General features: G+C 33.8%; 1 protein-coding gene across 4 annotated transcripts in view; it reads right to left on the reverse strand.

Moving 5' to 3' along the window:
- The window catches only part of Pcl (polycomb protein Pcl), a 183,753-nt gene that overhangs the window by 37,287 nt on the left and 130,067 nt on the right, over positions 1-16,399 (reverse strand). For 3 of the 4 annotated variants that reach the window (XM_069820757.1, XM_069820756.1, XM_069820759.1), the window contains 2 exons: positions 15,394-15,628; positions 2,745-2,993 (listed from right to left, as the gene is read on the reverse strand). In XM_069820757.1, the coding sequence (XP_069676858.1) occupies positions 2,745-2,993; positions 15,394-15,628 (484 nt within the window). The remainder of the gene's footprint in view (positions 1-2,744; positions 2,994-15,393; positions 15,629-16,399) is intronic. The other variant, XM_069820758.1, reaches the window with a different exon arrangement.

Genomic DNA, 16,399 nt, shown 5'->3' on the forward strand with positions numbered 1-16,399 from the left:
ACTCACACTTAAGTTTGTGTGGTTCCAACAAGTTGCGGACAGACCTCATACAGCAATAGCAACAAGGGATATGCTGCATAAGGTTTTTCCACAACATGTATCGCAAAATGGTAAGGTGTAGTAGCCAAAAAGCTCCCCAGATTTGGTAGCTTATGACTATTTGCTGTGGGGTTCCTTAAAGTAAAGTTTATGCTACATGACCCAAAAATTTTGATGATGTGAAACAAAGAATAACCAAAGAGATAAGAACCATTCAACCTGAGCTGACACAGAAAGTGATGAGAAACCTCAAGGCAGACCCAATGAGCATGTGAGAAATGAAGGACGGCATCTCAATGATGTGATTTAAAAAAAAAATAAAATGCCATATTTAATTTAGTTTCTAATGGTATAAAGCATTACATATTGAAAGCAACAGTACCACAACAGAGTTATTTAATTTAAAAAACCCCCAGGTACCCCTTCCCCACCCCATATACTACAGAAAGAAGTGTTCACATTCAAACATTTCATAAAACAAGACAAACATGTTCACTGACCAACACTAATTTCAAATATGGAGGAAGTGAGAGAGGAAGGAAGGTTGGAAAATAAACTATAGATATCTGCAGTCTGACTTGTAGCATTTAACCATACGTTGTAACAGTTATTACTCCAACAAATTAGATAGTGATGGTACATGTTGACAAAATTCAATCTGCAACACTTAGGACACATCTTGATCTATCTTATATATGACTACAACTGCTAACTTTACATTAATCTGTTTCAAGTAATTCATGTAAGTAACACTTACTGTTCCTAATCAAACTTTGGTAACAATTAGCACTATTAACGTAAAATCCGCCTAGTAGTTTACAATGAATTGCTGTATAGACAGATAACATGCTGAAAAAAACTTCTTCAGCATCAGATACTGAAAAGGCGTAGTTCTATGAGAACTTTTTTTTTTACGTAAAATCCGTCTAGTAGTTTACAATGAATTGCTGTACAGACAGATAACACACTGAAAAAAACTTCTTCAGTATCAAATACTGAAAAGGCGTAATTCTATGAGAACTTTTTTTTTGCTATTGATGGGTACTTGACTGTGATTTGCCCATATTAAGCCAGTTGTGTAGTCATTGCCCAGTGTGCCATAAGAGGCTACAACCATAATGAAATGAGATGATGGAGATTTTTTGGGATGCCACAGGGGAACCAGAGCTCCTGGAGAAAACTCTGTGTTACCTAGACCATGGGCTTGCCCAACACAAATTATATATCAGGATACACTGGACATCGAATCTGGGTTCACAGGATTGTCCAGCAATCTAGTCACAACAGCACCATAGTGGCTACTCTATAGGAATCTTGGTATATGAACAAAATCTGTCTGGGAGAAAAGTGTGCACACAAACACAGGGAAAGATAAGATGCTGAAAAACATGAGTATTCATGAAAATCCAGAAATCAAGTTTCTATAGAACCACAATATTACTTTTACACAGTAAAAACCCTGTTAAGCTGGACTCCATTAAACTAGATATTGTTTAATCCAGACAGAGATTCTGAAGAAATAAAATCTGATAGAGAAAACTCTTAACACAAATAATTACTGTGCTCAGGTCAGGCTTTAGTTTCCGCATACTCTAATTCGTATTTTGTGGCTGCAGAACAACAAAGCACCCTTTACATTTGTCAATGCACGGAAACAGCACTGAACTTTATGAAACACTAGACTAAAGATGGTGAGAGACCCATCACAGTAGAAGAGATTGTGGATAGAATGAACGTGGCTGAAGACTGATGGTACCTTTGAAGATGAGGGTACTGATATCCATATCTGAAAAGTGAAGTTATGAGAGGTTAACACTGCACATATTGGTGTGTAGTCATTTGCGCCTATTATGAGAAGTTAAAAAATACTTGAATTATGGGACAGATTTTATTCAAGAAAATGACAATAAGAAAATTTCTGCATATTACTACCACATGAACTTATATTGAAGATGTACAATAAACCATAAAAGAAAACACAGGTATTTTTTAAACCGAAGAAAGGAAATTACTGATAACTTTTGATATTGTCAACACTGGTTATACTTTACTTTTTATTCATAAAATTGCCTTTGTTTTATTTTGTTAGCTAATCTGGACAACTTTCAGACCCAGTACGCTCGAATTAATGGGGTTTTACTGTATTTAATACAGGGAAGTACAAAATGTTTTCCACTAAACAAAATTAAAATTTTATCATGACATGGTAAGGAAAATGGAAATTAGTTACTAGAAAGAGGAGACATGAGAAAGGGGAGGAGAGAAAGAGTAAGAAAGATAGTATTCTGTAAGTGGCACTTACAAAGCATCTGACTACACCTTACAGGCATAAGGTAAGCTTACAGTTTACACAGTTTTCATAAGATGGTGGTATCTACTCGCCAATTTTGACTGGCTGAATAATTAAATTTTAGTTAGTACTTTATTGTTTAAAAACAAAGTAATACATAATGTATTACCTTCAAGACATCCTTTGTCTTCGTATTTTGGTGACAGTGCCACTTACCACAAACTTTTCATGCAATGTCCCACAATCTTTGAGTTAAGAGTAATGTTGAATTCATGCATTCTAGAATATTAACACTTAAACAATGCTCTAAGTTAAAAGGAATGCGTAACAAAGCTAACATAAAAGTTTGCCTTTCAATGTGAAATGAAAAGACAATAAATATAAAGAATAGATAGTGAAAATTGTATTCACTTACAGTTGCAATTGCATTTTTGAGCAGTTTCCGTGCCTTGCGAGCGGTGAATTCCTTTGCTTGGCCTTCTGTCTGCTGACATTTGTATCGTTGCCGTTTCAGTAATCGATCTTTTTGGGAAGAATTGTTAGCTATGGATTTAAGTCTACGACGTAATAATGCCTGCTGCATGCTCAACCGATTAGCTGGAGGATAAGCAGTGGACTTCTTTGCAAAGCCCCTGCTACAATACTCAGAACTTTTGATGCAAACCTAGCAAACAAATTAAAATTAATTCTTAGAACTTACATGAAACATGAGACAGAGGAAACAGTGTTCTGTGAAATAATTTTACTGCATTTCTTTTGAAGTAACTATAAATTCATAATGATTACAAAGTCTACATAAAATTTTTATGAGGATCACTCTGTGAATCGTGGTATTATTTATTTTTCGTCACATTAGTGAAATTTTTATTTAAACGTTTTGAAGGCAAAGGTTGTAAGATATTAAATCAAATGAATGAAGACACGGGGGAAAATGTAATAAAAAACAAAACAATTGTAACTTAAATGGAACAATTAAGGAACATTTGAACAAAATGAACAATAAAATTGAACAAAAGATAGAGTACATAATGTTACGGCGAAATCAGTCTTAAAGTACTGCAATGAAACATGGACCTTAAGAAAAACTGATGAGTAGAAAATGGAAACATCGTAAATGCGATTTGCTCGAAATTTAGTAGGAATAACATTAAGAGATAGACAAGTGATTCAATTAGAGATAAGTTAAATGTGGAGAATATTGTTACAGAGATAAAGGACTACCAGATCGTCTACCAAAACAATTTATGAACTATAAGCAACATGAAAAAGAAATCTGGGAAGACCCAGAACCAGTTTTGAATTTGAAACAAGCACTACTTTCCCAAACCTTGATAAGAAGGAAGTGATTATATATCCAAATGTTGCCTCTAATTGTATAAATGACAGGAACAATGAATTACAGAAATGACACATTTTGCTCGTGACTTGTGTTTCTATTAAGTTATAAAATGAAAATCACGTTTGTAATGAAAATTACAATTCTTCTAAGTAAAAATGCATTGAATGATTGCGCTCTACTAGATCATGTACAGCAGAAAGACAAATACAAGCATTCTGAAATGGAAAAAAGTGAATTATTTACATGCACAACAGGGATGTTGTAGTAGACACTTCAGTGTTTGTAAATGAACAATGGATGGACAAAAGTAACTGCTGCACAATGAAAGAATAAACAGAACTGTGAATGACTTCATTAACAGGTTATCAATACTTTCAAACTCTCAAGAATGGAAAGCTGTGGTTATTTATGTACCATATGCAAATAGGTAAACAGTGTGTGTTAACTTGCAACACAAAAATAAAAACACATTGCATTACATGGAAAGGTGTGCCAAAATATTGAAATTGTATTTTCAAGAGTAGCACATATTTATTTAGGCGTAAATTATTATGATTATTATAAACATACTATGCAAATGGAGCATCTAAATTCTTCATATTCGACGAGGGTATATTATGGTTCCAAGAATAAATGCAGGATAAATTTAAGAGATAAGCAAGAAGAAGAACCTTAAAAAAAATGTCTTACCAACACTGAATGCAATGATTAGGTGGGTAGGGAGAGAGGGAATATTGATTAGTGTCATGTAAATAACACATTTGCTCATTATTACGTGAGATTCAAAGTAAATGTGTTACATTACTTTTCAAGTAACTAACTGTAGTATGAAAGTGAATTTCTGATTCTAAACTAGGGTAAAATAATTATTTCGCAGTTTTACTTTATATAGCAGACTGATGGTAACATATTTCTTCAATGCATACATTCAACTTTGTGTTACTACACTCTTTGGTACATAAACTATTCATCACAACACTGAGTGATCTTCATACATAAGTGTAAGCCAATATCGACAATATTATGGAAAACAAAGGAAGGAGGCTATAAGTTTTATTTACCTAAGAGCAGAACAATGCATTGTTATGAATGAATTGAAAACTGTACTGACACAGAACTTATATCCATAACATATTTAATAAAAAAAATTGTTGGTTTCTAATTTCTGCAAGTACATATATATCAGAGTATATTACTAAACATAGAACTTTCGACAATCATTATTGTGGTTATATTTTTTACCGAGAGTAGAGAATGGAGTATGGCAGATCTGGACGAAGAAGTTTGCCTTTATTCATGAACAATATGAACTTTTAAAAGTATAAATTTATTACAAGGGCTACTGGCTTTACTTCATCTAGTTGAAACTATTGTCCTACCAAAGGAAATGAACCCACAGATGTTGAGTCCAGAAACAACATGATAACACTGGTTGAGTGGAAGAGAAGGCCGAATGGCCTTAACTCTGCCAATTAAAATAAACCATTATTACAATTACAATAATGACAGTTATAATGATGACTGTGAAGTGGGCGAGAATATTTTTATTTTATGTTTAACATATCACATGTAGATACTGTTATAGCAGCTTCTCCTATATTGTAAAACAGATTTCAAATAAATAAATAATGACAAAAAATAAAATAAATAACTTTTCGACAATTTATTCCTACTCATTTCTTTGCTTTCTAAGTGTCACATCTGACAATTTTTGCACATCACGCATGCTTAGATATTCCAGAGAGTATCTACAGTGCATTTCCTGGTGAACTCGGTCATAGTACTGTGGCTTGCACATGTTGTATTGCATTTCTTTTCTCACTTTCTAACTTGTTCTCAGCTAACCAAAGTACTACTCCCCGGCCTACATGCATACTGTCTTGCATGTCTGTTGTCCTTGTCTTCCCATGTTCTAACTTTCACTTTCCTGTCATGTCAGTCAGGGTCCTTGTTGGTACACGAAAAGACATGTTTTTGAAGATTTTATTTACAGGGTTTGTAAGCTAGAAGTGTTAAAAGTCGTGTATTACTATTTGATTGTTTCTGAAGTGTTTACATAAAAATTATTATAAGTTATTAGTTCTATGATAATGCAATGACATACATAAACATTAGAACAAACATTTTTTATGTGCCATACATAAATAATTACAAATTCTTGCAGGGAAGATAAAAAGTGGTTTTTAATAAAATTCTCTGGTATGCCTTCTACACAGACACAATGTCAAGACTTTTCATATCCCTAAACTCATAGCACGAACATTCCATCACACAAAAGAAATATGACACAGGGATATTTCGTCATATAAAAGAAAAATGTTCTTGGGATGTCATGGTAAAGGAAAACTAACCTCAGACATTTCGTTACAGAAATGTCTTGTTGTATGTTTCCTAGATAGCACTGTCCTGTTTACCACAGAGTTGCACTCCTAAATTATACGTGAACTTCTACACTTTATTTCAACCTTTCAAGCGAGAAGAACAACTATATACAATGGTTCTATGTTCCTGAAGCACAAGGAACTATAAACAGTATTTTCATGGAGATGAATCAACCTGCAACAGGGCATTAACAACACCATCAGGTGAGGTTGGGGCAACAACTTCGTCAGAAAAGCAGCACATTCACGTACCAGCCTGGAGAGCTTGCAAGACAGCTGAGATCAAAGAAGATTTGAAAAGAGAGGCAGCAATATCATGTGCTAATACTGCAACAATAGTACAAAATGCACTTGTAAGTTCAATAAATGAGACAAATATAAAATTGTATGACTTGAGGCTTTCCCGCGTTTGATGTAGAATAACTCTTCTCGGGTTCTCAGCCAGGTGAGTTGGAGATTAGCTTCCAAGCTTTCGACGGCTAGCTCTGCCATCTTCTTCAGGGACTGGCTGAGAAATATAAAATTGTCTAAGAAAGATATCTTTGAAAAAGATGGTGAGACGTAATAGAATAATGAATTATGCCTCCTGAATCATCCTCAATGAACGATGTCACTGATGTGCCTGTGAATTAAAAAACCACGACATCATACTGTTTACATTGGTCGCTTCATTGAGACACAAAGAAGAATTTCATAATTTTTTCTTCAGATGTCCACCTAAAGATCTTTACGAGATATGTGATGGAACATTTAAATTGGCACCGAAAATAGCCACACAATTTTACTCCATCCATTGATGAAACCTCTGATTGAGAATCTGACTGATATGTACATCTATTATCAGGCAGTACATCTCACATGATATGTGTCAGAGGAAGAACAATTGTTTGTCTGATTAGTTTAATATGTAACTAATGTCAGCCTGTAACCTGTCTTTGGATAGTTGACTAAACAACCACAACATTGCATGGTCAGAGGTTTCTGGTTTCCAGTTGTTTTCACACTGTGTGAGAGAAGGAATAAATCAACATATTATGATGAAATGTTCTGACTGTTGCAAGAGAAGACTACTACCAAGTTTGGAAGTTCATTGGATCCTGTGTTTATATCTACAAACTATGAAATTGGAACCACAGTGTCTGTCCAAAAGTATTTCTCCAGAGTACAAGTTGCACATTGTTTATTTCATCTAGCATAAAATTTATGGCGTAGAGTCCAAACAGAAGATTTAACTGACATATACAACTCTGAAGAAAACAGTTCTCTTTTCTGTTATATGCAACACTTATTGCTGTATCTGTTGTTCCAAAAGTCTTTGCATTATTGCATGATCATTTAAGAGACGAATTATTTGTATATGATTACATGGAAGACAATTATGTGCTCAGCAGATGCAGACAACGTAGAAGAAGAGTTCGAATCTTTTCTCCAGAAACATGGAACAGCTATAATAAGAGTTCTTCCAAATCTTCCACAGGCGAAGCATGGCACAGCCAGATTAATAAGCTAACTCGGAAAAATCAACTGTCTCTTTTCTGCCTTCTTGAACACTAAAAGAAGGCCACAGAAATTCAGAGAGATATAGAGAAATTGGAAAGTGGGCCTGTAAAAAAGAAGCAGAAGGATACTGATTAACAAGTGGGGCATATTGTACTTCAGTATCAAGAATAGCATGACGAGTGTAATATGCCCAGTATTTAAGAACTCTTGGACATAACTTTCCTGGAACTTTAAAAAATTTGTGTACATATACTTTTTTTTTTTCTTTACACCACAGCACAATAGATTATTGTAATTATTTCTCAAAATATATCATCATCATCTAGCAGTCATGGAATTAGGCCAATTGTTAACCTGGTCTCAGTGTCCAAAAGTCTTTTCCTAGGTCTTCCTTGACTTCTCCTTCCTCTTTGGACGTAGTCCTTCAAAATTTTGGGTAGTCTGTTTCTTGCCATTCTGTTTTATAAATTTCAATTTTTTTCTAATGCTGGAACTATTTCCAATTCTTCTGCAATCTCTCTATTAGTTTTGTAGTCCATCCAAGTATAACCTGCTGTTTTTCTCATGTATTTAATTTCTGTTGCTTTTATTCTCGATGCATTTGCTGCTCTGATAGTCCAATTTTCACTGCTGTATAAGAGGGTGGGAAGAGCTAGTGTGTTGTAATTTTAACCTGGTTTTCTTTAAGGTTTTCTGTGGTTTAAATATATGGTTTATAATTCCTGTTATTTTAAAATAATTATTTAATTTATAGCTGGTACCTTTTTCTTCTTCATATGAAACCAAATTTCCTAAATAATTGAAAGTATTCACTTGTTCTATTATTTCATTATTAATAACTATTTTACTTCTTAATGGGTTCGAACCTTTGAACGCTTATTGATTTTGTTTTCTTGACTGAGACTGTTAATCCATATTCTATTATTTTGTTTATTCCAAATACAGCTTTCTGAAAATTATCTTCTGAGTCGGACATTATTACCTGGTCATCTGCAAATAACAAAGTACTGAGGTTTATATTTCTGGAGAGTGGGATGCCCGAAATTCCTTCATTTTGCCATGTTGTTAATTCGTCCATGTGCATGTTAAAGAGTGTTGTGAAAGAGGACATTCTTAGTGCATTCTTCTATTAATCTCAGCTGGTTTTGACAGTTTAGAGTTGTGTTATATAATTATTTCATTCCCGTTGTAGATTCCATTACAGCTTTGATTAGGTGATGTGGAATAAATCTCTTTTTTTTTTTTTTTTTTTTTTTTTTTTTATTATTCCAAATAACTGCTGTCTTTTTATACAATCAAAAGCTTTTCCATAATCAAATCTAACAAATAAGTGTTTAAATTAAATTCTTTTCTAGCAATAATTTGAGGCAAAATGTTGGGTCTGTGCATGAGCGGCCTTTCCAGAATCCATTGTGTTTTTCTCTCATGAACCTCTCTGAATGAGCTTAAAGTTTTATGTTTAGAACTTTTGAGTATATTTTGTAACAAGTATTAAGGATGCTTATTCCTCTATAATTCTGTGGGTCTCTTCTGTCTTCTTTCTTACATGCAGTATAATTATCGCAATTTCTCCATTCTTCTGGAATACGCTTTTTTATGTACACTTGGTTAAAAAATGTTAGCAATCGTAATTTAAACTCTATTGGTGCATATTTATAAAGTTCTGAGTTAATATTATCTTCACCCAGAGTTCTACATTTTTTTATTAGTTTTAATACTATACTTGATTCTTCTAAGGTTATGATGTCATTATGATTATCTGGATCCCACGTTTCTTCTGTTTGGTTTTCATGTATTGTAATATTCTGAAAATGTGTTTTCACCTATATTATAGTAGTTAATTTTATATCTTTACTTATTAACTTTATTATTTTATATACTCTAGGTTTAGTTTTATATGTGTTATGTTCTAAATTAGTAACAAATTTTTCCAAGATTCTCTCTTTTTTTTTTTCCTTCTCACTCTTGTTTAGCGACTGCTATTTTTCTTTTGTATTCTATTTTGTCTTCAAGTTTTTTCTGTACTCTTATTTTCTTCTTCTATTATTTCTTTTATTTCTTCACCCCATATTTTAAAACATTTTCTTCTGTTTTTTTTTTTTTTTTTTATTTTCCCCAAGCTTTTGTTTGCTGTTGATTGTAACATGTGTTTGAGGTTTTTCCATTCTTCCTCTATGCCTGTTTTATTTTCCAATGCGTTACTTAGATAAAATTTCATTCTTTGCTGGTATAACCATCTTATACTTTTTTCATTCAAGTCTGACTTTATAAAATTCTTCTGGTTTTATGGTAGTTTCTTTTTTTTTTTTTGTCTCATTTAGCCATCGAGGAGGGAATTCTACTTTTGCTCTTCAATACCTTGGAGAACTCTGACATCCTGAATGACTTTTGCAGTTTTTAAATTCATGAGCCCTGGGCAGACGGGAGGATGAAGGCGAGTTTCCAGCACCTCAAAACTGGAACCCTTCGGCTAAGGAAGCATACCCCTACAAAAAACATCCAAGTCCAGAGGCTTAAAGGTGGCAGCCCCACTATTGGACTTGCGCCTTGCAATAGGCTCGTAACCTACTCAGGAGACATATTACCTTACTGGCAAGTCTTACACAAAGAAGTCGGATAGATCTCAAAATATATGTTGTTGTTTTCTAATGCCAGGCATTTGACAATGAAGTCATTTGACCTCTTGCACTCCAATATTTTTCAAAGAGATTATCATGACCAGCCACTGAAGCACAGATTTTGAGATGTTCCGAATCCATTTCTTGGTTTGAGTTGCACAATGGACAGTTAGGGGACTGATATATTCCAATTCTATGCAGGTGTTTGGCCAAAAAATCATGGCCTGTTGCCAATCTAAATGCAGCTACAGACGATTTTCGTGGTAAATCGGGAATTAACTGTGGATTTTGATGCAGAGAGTTCCATTTTTTCCCTTGGGATTGTGTTATTAAATTTTGTTTGTTGAAGTCTAAGTATGTAGATTTAATAAATCTTTTCAGAGTAATACATAGATTTAGTAACAGGTCTGTAAGTAGCAGTGCTGCCCTTCTTTGCTAAAGCATCCACATTCTCATTTCCCAGGATTCCACAATGGGATGGTATCCATTGGAATACAATTCTTTTATTGAGTGATATTAATTGAGAGAGCATTTTAGTTATTTCTGCTGTTTGAGATGAAGGTGTGTGTTTAGAGACTATTGATATTGCAGCAATAAAAAGTTCTTCGAAACTGTGCACAATCAAAATTTCTTTGTACACTGTGCTTTAAGTTAAATTTTATTATAAAATTCATTGATACCAACTGTCAATATGACAAATTGCATTTTGTTTCTGATGAAATTTACGTGGTGTGAGTTTTTGGGTACCAAGTCATATAATCTGTGCATTTACTTCCTAATAAATTTAGGGAAACAGGATATGTTCTCGATAAGAAGCAATGGATAAAACAACATGTGCTTACTGAGGAGAAACTAGACAAAGATGAAGAAAGATCGAAACATATTCTTAAAAAAAAAATCTTTTCAATAGGTTGCACAAGAAACATAAATTTTGAAAACCTCAGCTTGGACAGCTACAAACTTTTAAAATTGAACCCTTATAGGGTCACTACTGTCCAGAAACTGAGCCATATGATGATGATGAGCGTTTCTGTAATTTGATTTTGTGAACGTTAATAATGGTGTAACTGATCCTCACTTAATATTCTTCTCTGATAAAACACAGTTGCATTTGCATGACCATGTTGCAACACGAAGTAACAGGTATTGGAACACAGTTAAACCCTATTTTATACTCAAATTCCCTTGCATGATGAGAAAATTGGGGTATGATGCACTGTAAGTGCATAGAGAATTATGAGGCCTATCTTTTTTTGAACAATAAATGCAGAAAGATATCAGCAAAATATACTCACACCATTCTTTGAACAATAATTTTCCGACATTGAGTGTCAGTCTGCATTTTTTCAGCAAGACTCTGCCACAGTGCACACAGCTGAACATTCATTAAATTTAATTCGTGAAATTTTTAAAGACAGAGTCCTTAGTACAGGATTATGGCCCGCAGTCTCATGACCTGACTGTATGCGATTTTTATCTATGGGGAAACTTGAAAAATAAAGTGTATAGGACAAACCTTCACATCATAGAAGAACTGAAAGATAGTATCAAAAGGGAAATTGCCAGAGCCTGAGGTGTGAGAACAATGTATCAGATTTTGCTGGCAGTCAGCGCATTGATGAGCTGCTAAGTTTGCTGTTAACTACTGACCGAGTTTACGAGGGAATGCACACTATTGAAGTGAAATATGTAAACAAACAACTTTAAAGCTTAACTAATGAGAACATTATAATTAAGAGAACTTTGAAAGATGTAAGATACAATATACTCTATACACTCACACACATCTGGAATGGGAGTAGCAATTAAAAAACAATATTTTACACTTATTTTGAACTAAATTTTTATACATTTTCTAATGTGATTACTCCATAATCATTATGTGCAAAGATAAACAAAACCTTTCCATACACACAGGTTGCAATACATTGCAATAATTGCATTATCAGCTGATTGTCATATACGATCACTCATAGTTACAGCTGCTATATAAAACAAAACACTGAAAGTGCTTGCTTTCATTTCCTATGTATTTCTAAGAGCTTTAAAACATTCTTGCATAATCAAACCTCTGCTTGAGTGATGATTATTTTCCCTTTAATAGTGTCATCCTTCAGACTTTCGAGTCAGTTACCTATTTCAACCAAATTTTCCTTAGTGTATTACAATAAAACTTTTTCATTTTTGTACCTATTACGTGCTTTTTAACAGCGAAATGCAACGACTACGAGGTAATCTAATGGAATTAGTGATAAAGAGATGAGACCGAGAATTTGCTACGGATTATCGCACATTCTCATTACAATTAGGAAAAATCTCGAGAAAAAAAAAAACTAACACAAACAAGAATAGAAACCATGCCTTAACCTAAGGTCACGATTATGACTTATCAGGTGCCAAGCTCTGTTTCTTCTAATGTAAAATTAGGGCATTTATAGTTTCGAACAAAAAATCACACTTGGGACTTCCTGTATCTCTCTTTCACATTTTCTCAATCTCGAACTGTTTTAGTCTTTGCTGCATATTTCAAACATGCATAATGTTCCAAGTTGCTCTACAGATTAACAAACTGTGACAAAACTAGGAGAAACAAAAGGTTCGCAAAGAGGAAACTGGTGCTGGTGTCCAAATGAATATACAACAGCTAATAAAATAATTACTCACCTCTAAGAAATGTGATTAATGGTGTGAATTTTAAGGCATGAAATGTATAGAAATGGAGACTAATACAGTATTTCTTTTACTGTGGACGTCTATTATAAAATAGAACAGTACTCATACTTGCACCACAATGACCAAGCAGTTATTTATGTGAACTACATATCATATCATATCATATCATATCATATCATATCATATCATATCATATCATATCATATCATATCATATCATATCATATCATATCATATCATATCATATCATATCATATCATATATCATATCATATCATATCATATCATATCATATCATATCATATCATATCATATCATATCATATATCAACTTCACAAATAAAAATTTCATTTAAAATAAATATATATTAGAATTTATAAAACAGTTATATTACCGGTTGTTCTGTATGGTTGTGAAACTTGGACTCTCACTTTGAGAGAGGAACAGAGATTAAGGGTGTTTGAGAATAAGGTTCTCAGGAAAATATTTGGGGCTAAGAGGGATGAAGTTACAGGAGAATGGAGAAAGTTACACAACGCAGAGCTGCACGCATTGTATTCTTCACCTGACATAATTAGGAACATAAAATACAAACGTTTGAGATGGGCAGGACATGTAGCACATATGGGCGAATCCAGAAATGCATATAGAGTGTTAGTTGGGAGACCGGAGGGAAAAAGACCTTTGGGGAGGCCGAGACGTAGGTGGGAAGATAATATTAAAATGGATTTGACGGAGGTGGGATATGACGGTAGAGACTGGATTAATCTTGCTCAGGATAGGGACCAATGGCGGGCTTATGTGAGGGCGGCAATGAACCTCCGGGTTCCTTAAAAGCCAGTAAGTAAGTAAGTAAGTAAGTAAGTATATTTAAAAATGTGGTCAAGAACAAATTCGCAAAGCTTTCTCGAAAGATAATGTAGCTCACATAATGCAATTTAAAAGTGATGGGATTACAATGAACTTGTGTGCTAATAATACACCACTAGTATCATTGGGGGGAAAAAAAATTATACGAAAAATGTTTACATTTAATGAGACAAGGTGCTAATAACAGCAAATTACGAATGAATTAAAATACTTTGTAACTATAATTTTATAAAACGTCAAAAATATATACTAGACTCATGGTAATCCGGCCCTCAGTAATCCAGCCTCCTAGTGTACTTCAATCACTTCTACTGTAATAGTTTTCTGGAAAATTTGCACTGGTGCCATGTGTTATATCGTATTACTTAGGCCCGATTGTATAAACCATTTAATCTTAGATCAGAGGTTAAATTGATCCTTGTTTGAGCTGAACTTGGAATTCTGTGTTGTATAAAGTCTAATCTGAGATTAATTTGTCTCAAACTAAAGTCAATTTTGACTGAAGAAATTTCTCCGATTAAGTTAGATGATCCAAGTTCAGTTATTTCTTTTCTGTTTGAAATATACGAGTGACAGATTGTGCAAATAAAATATCCATTATTATTAATATTAATAGATATGTTAGGTACATTTATATACATTTCTTTCAATTTCTTGCCTTAATACACAAACATTCTTATATTTTACAAGGCTCTATCGTGTTCAGCAGTATCAAATAACATAACCTATAATTATATTATGTTTATAACAACCATTAATTATTAATGGATATGATAGGTACATTCATAAATGTTCAATTAACTGTTTTATAAAGCTTTATTATGTTTAGCAGTATCAAACACCATAACATGATAACAACTTGGAGAACAGTCAACCTTCTTCTTATTGTCCGCCATTATTTACATTGCACAAAAAAACCAGTGTCTCCAACAGAGTGTAATACGGAAAGTTGCCAAAAGTAGTTGTAAAGTCGCTAGATTTCTCATTATCAACAAAGAAAGATTAAATTTTGTCACTATGGGGTGCTAAAAAGGTCACTAAATCCCTATTTAAGCAATATAAAAGTTAAAAGAAATTGTTGTTGAAAAAGAGTTAAAGTCGCTAGATTGGCAACACTGAACAAACCTGTCCGCGCATCACGTATTTCACTTGTTTATGCGATGTTGCCAAATCCTTTTCACGCGAACTTAGATTGCATTTGAACCAAGGTAATTTGATCGCAGAAAAGTTTTATACAGTAGAAGAAGTGTCTGAACTCGGTTCACTTTTCGATCTTCGATCAAAGTTGATCTTTAGTCAGGAGGTTTTATACAATAGGGCCTTATACATGTATATACCATTCTAGTTTAGATTTAGAAATGCAGGTGAAGTGATTGGTGCAGCTTATAACAATAAATTTAATAACATTTTTAAGCACTTTCAGTAATCCGGCACTCTCGCTCATCTTGCACCCTTCTATACAAAGAATGGCCAGATTAGCAAGAGTCTACTGTATTAATTAAATGATGTATGAAGGCAAAGAGAAAACATGAGTTCTTAAGAGAAGGCAGGTAAAGAAGTTGGAATTGTATTTACCACATTTCCTCCTAATGTAGCAGTGCTATTGAACTATAATTACATGAAAAAGACACATTAGGGAGAATTACTTCTCAAACTTGTCATTAACAATAACTTTACCCGTTTACCTTGTCCCCAGTGATGGGTATACTGTCTGTTCGACTGATGTGTAACAGCTTTAGTCCTGCTGGAGTGCCAGAGAACCCATTGCTTTGAGGATGGCTTCCCATCAGGCTCACAGAGGACGAAACACTGCCTGCTGTATTAGGAACCATGGCGTTCTTCATTATGCTTGAGTGACCATTGAGCACTCCCTCAGAACGGAAACTTTTACCCAACTGGCACTTGCCCGATACAAGTGAACTGCAAAAGCAAGAACTCTTATCAAAGTAAATCAAATCCCATATATGGTCTAAGGGACTTTCATGTCTTCACATGGCTTTATCCTTTAATCAGCAAATGCCACTCCGAGACATATAAACAAAGACTTATCACAAAACATAATATGGTGTCATAAGTACCTAAATACCAACAGTAATGGTTCAATGTTGTTCAAGTCTTAGAAAAAATGATAAGATTTACAGGATCTAAGACAATGATAATACTCACTAAAATATTGTGTGAAAGAATGAACTCGCAATTTTCTTCTACAATTTGTATACAGACAGTTATTAACTGTGTAAAATCTGAAGTGTTTTGCATCTCAGTCAATGGAGTAGCAGTGTGACATTGCCAATTCATTCACCACTACCTCACTGAGAGAAGCAGCCGAACATTTTTTTTGTTAACTGTCCTTATCATTCACAGGAGAATGAATTTGTTGAAGGGGAATAAGCAGGAACTGTCACATTATTGGTGAGTACATATTTGATTTTATGTTTGTTTCGAGAATTTCATACGCATTCATTGAAATGTGTTTAAAATTCCTGATCACTCACCCTCACGCTCACAATATAACAGCAGTAGGCTAGTTTGTGTAAATAGTAAACTGATTTTCATAACGAATTCGGTAAGTACAATTTTCAGTATGGGTGCTGATAACCTGGTTTCGAATCTAGGTTGGAACTCAAGAGGCTTGGGCCTCCAAGACCAAATCTAAATATAGTTAAGGTTTAAAATGCTTGTAAAAGCAAA

Source organism: Periplaneta americana, chromosome 3 (genome assembly GCF_040183065.1).
Source record: "Periplaneta americana isolate PAMFEO1 chromosome 3, P.americana_PAMFEO1_priV1, whole genome shotgun sequence".
Lineage (NCBI taxonomy): Eukaryota > Metazoa > Arthropoda > Insecta > Blattodea > Blattidae > Periplaneta > Periplaneta americana.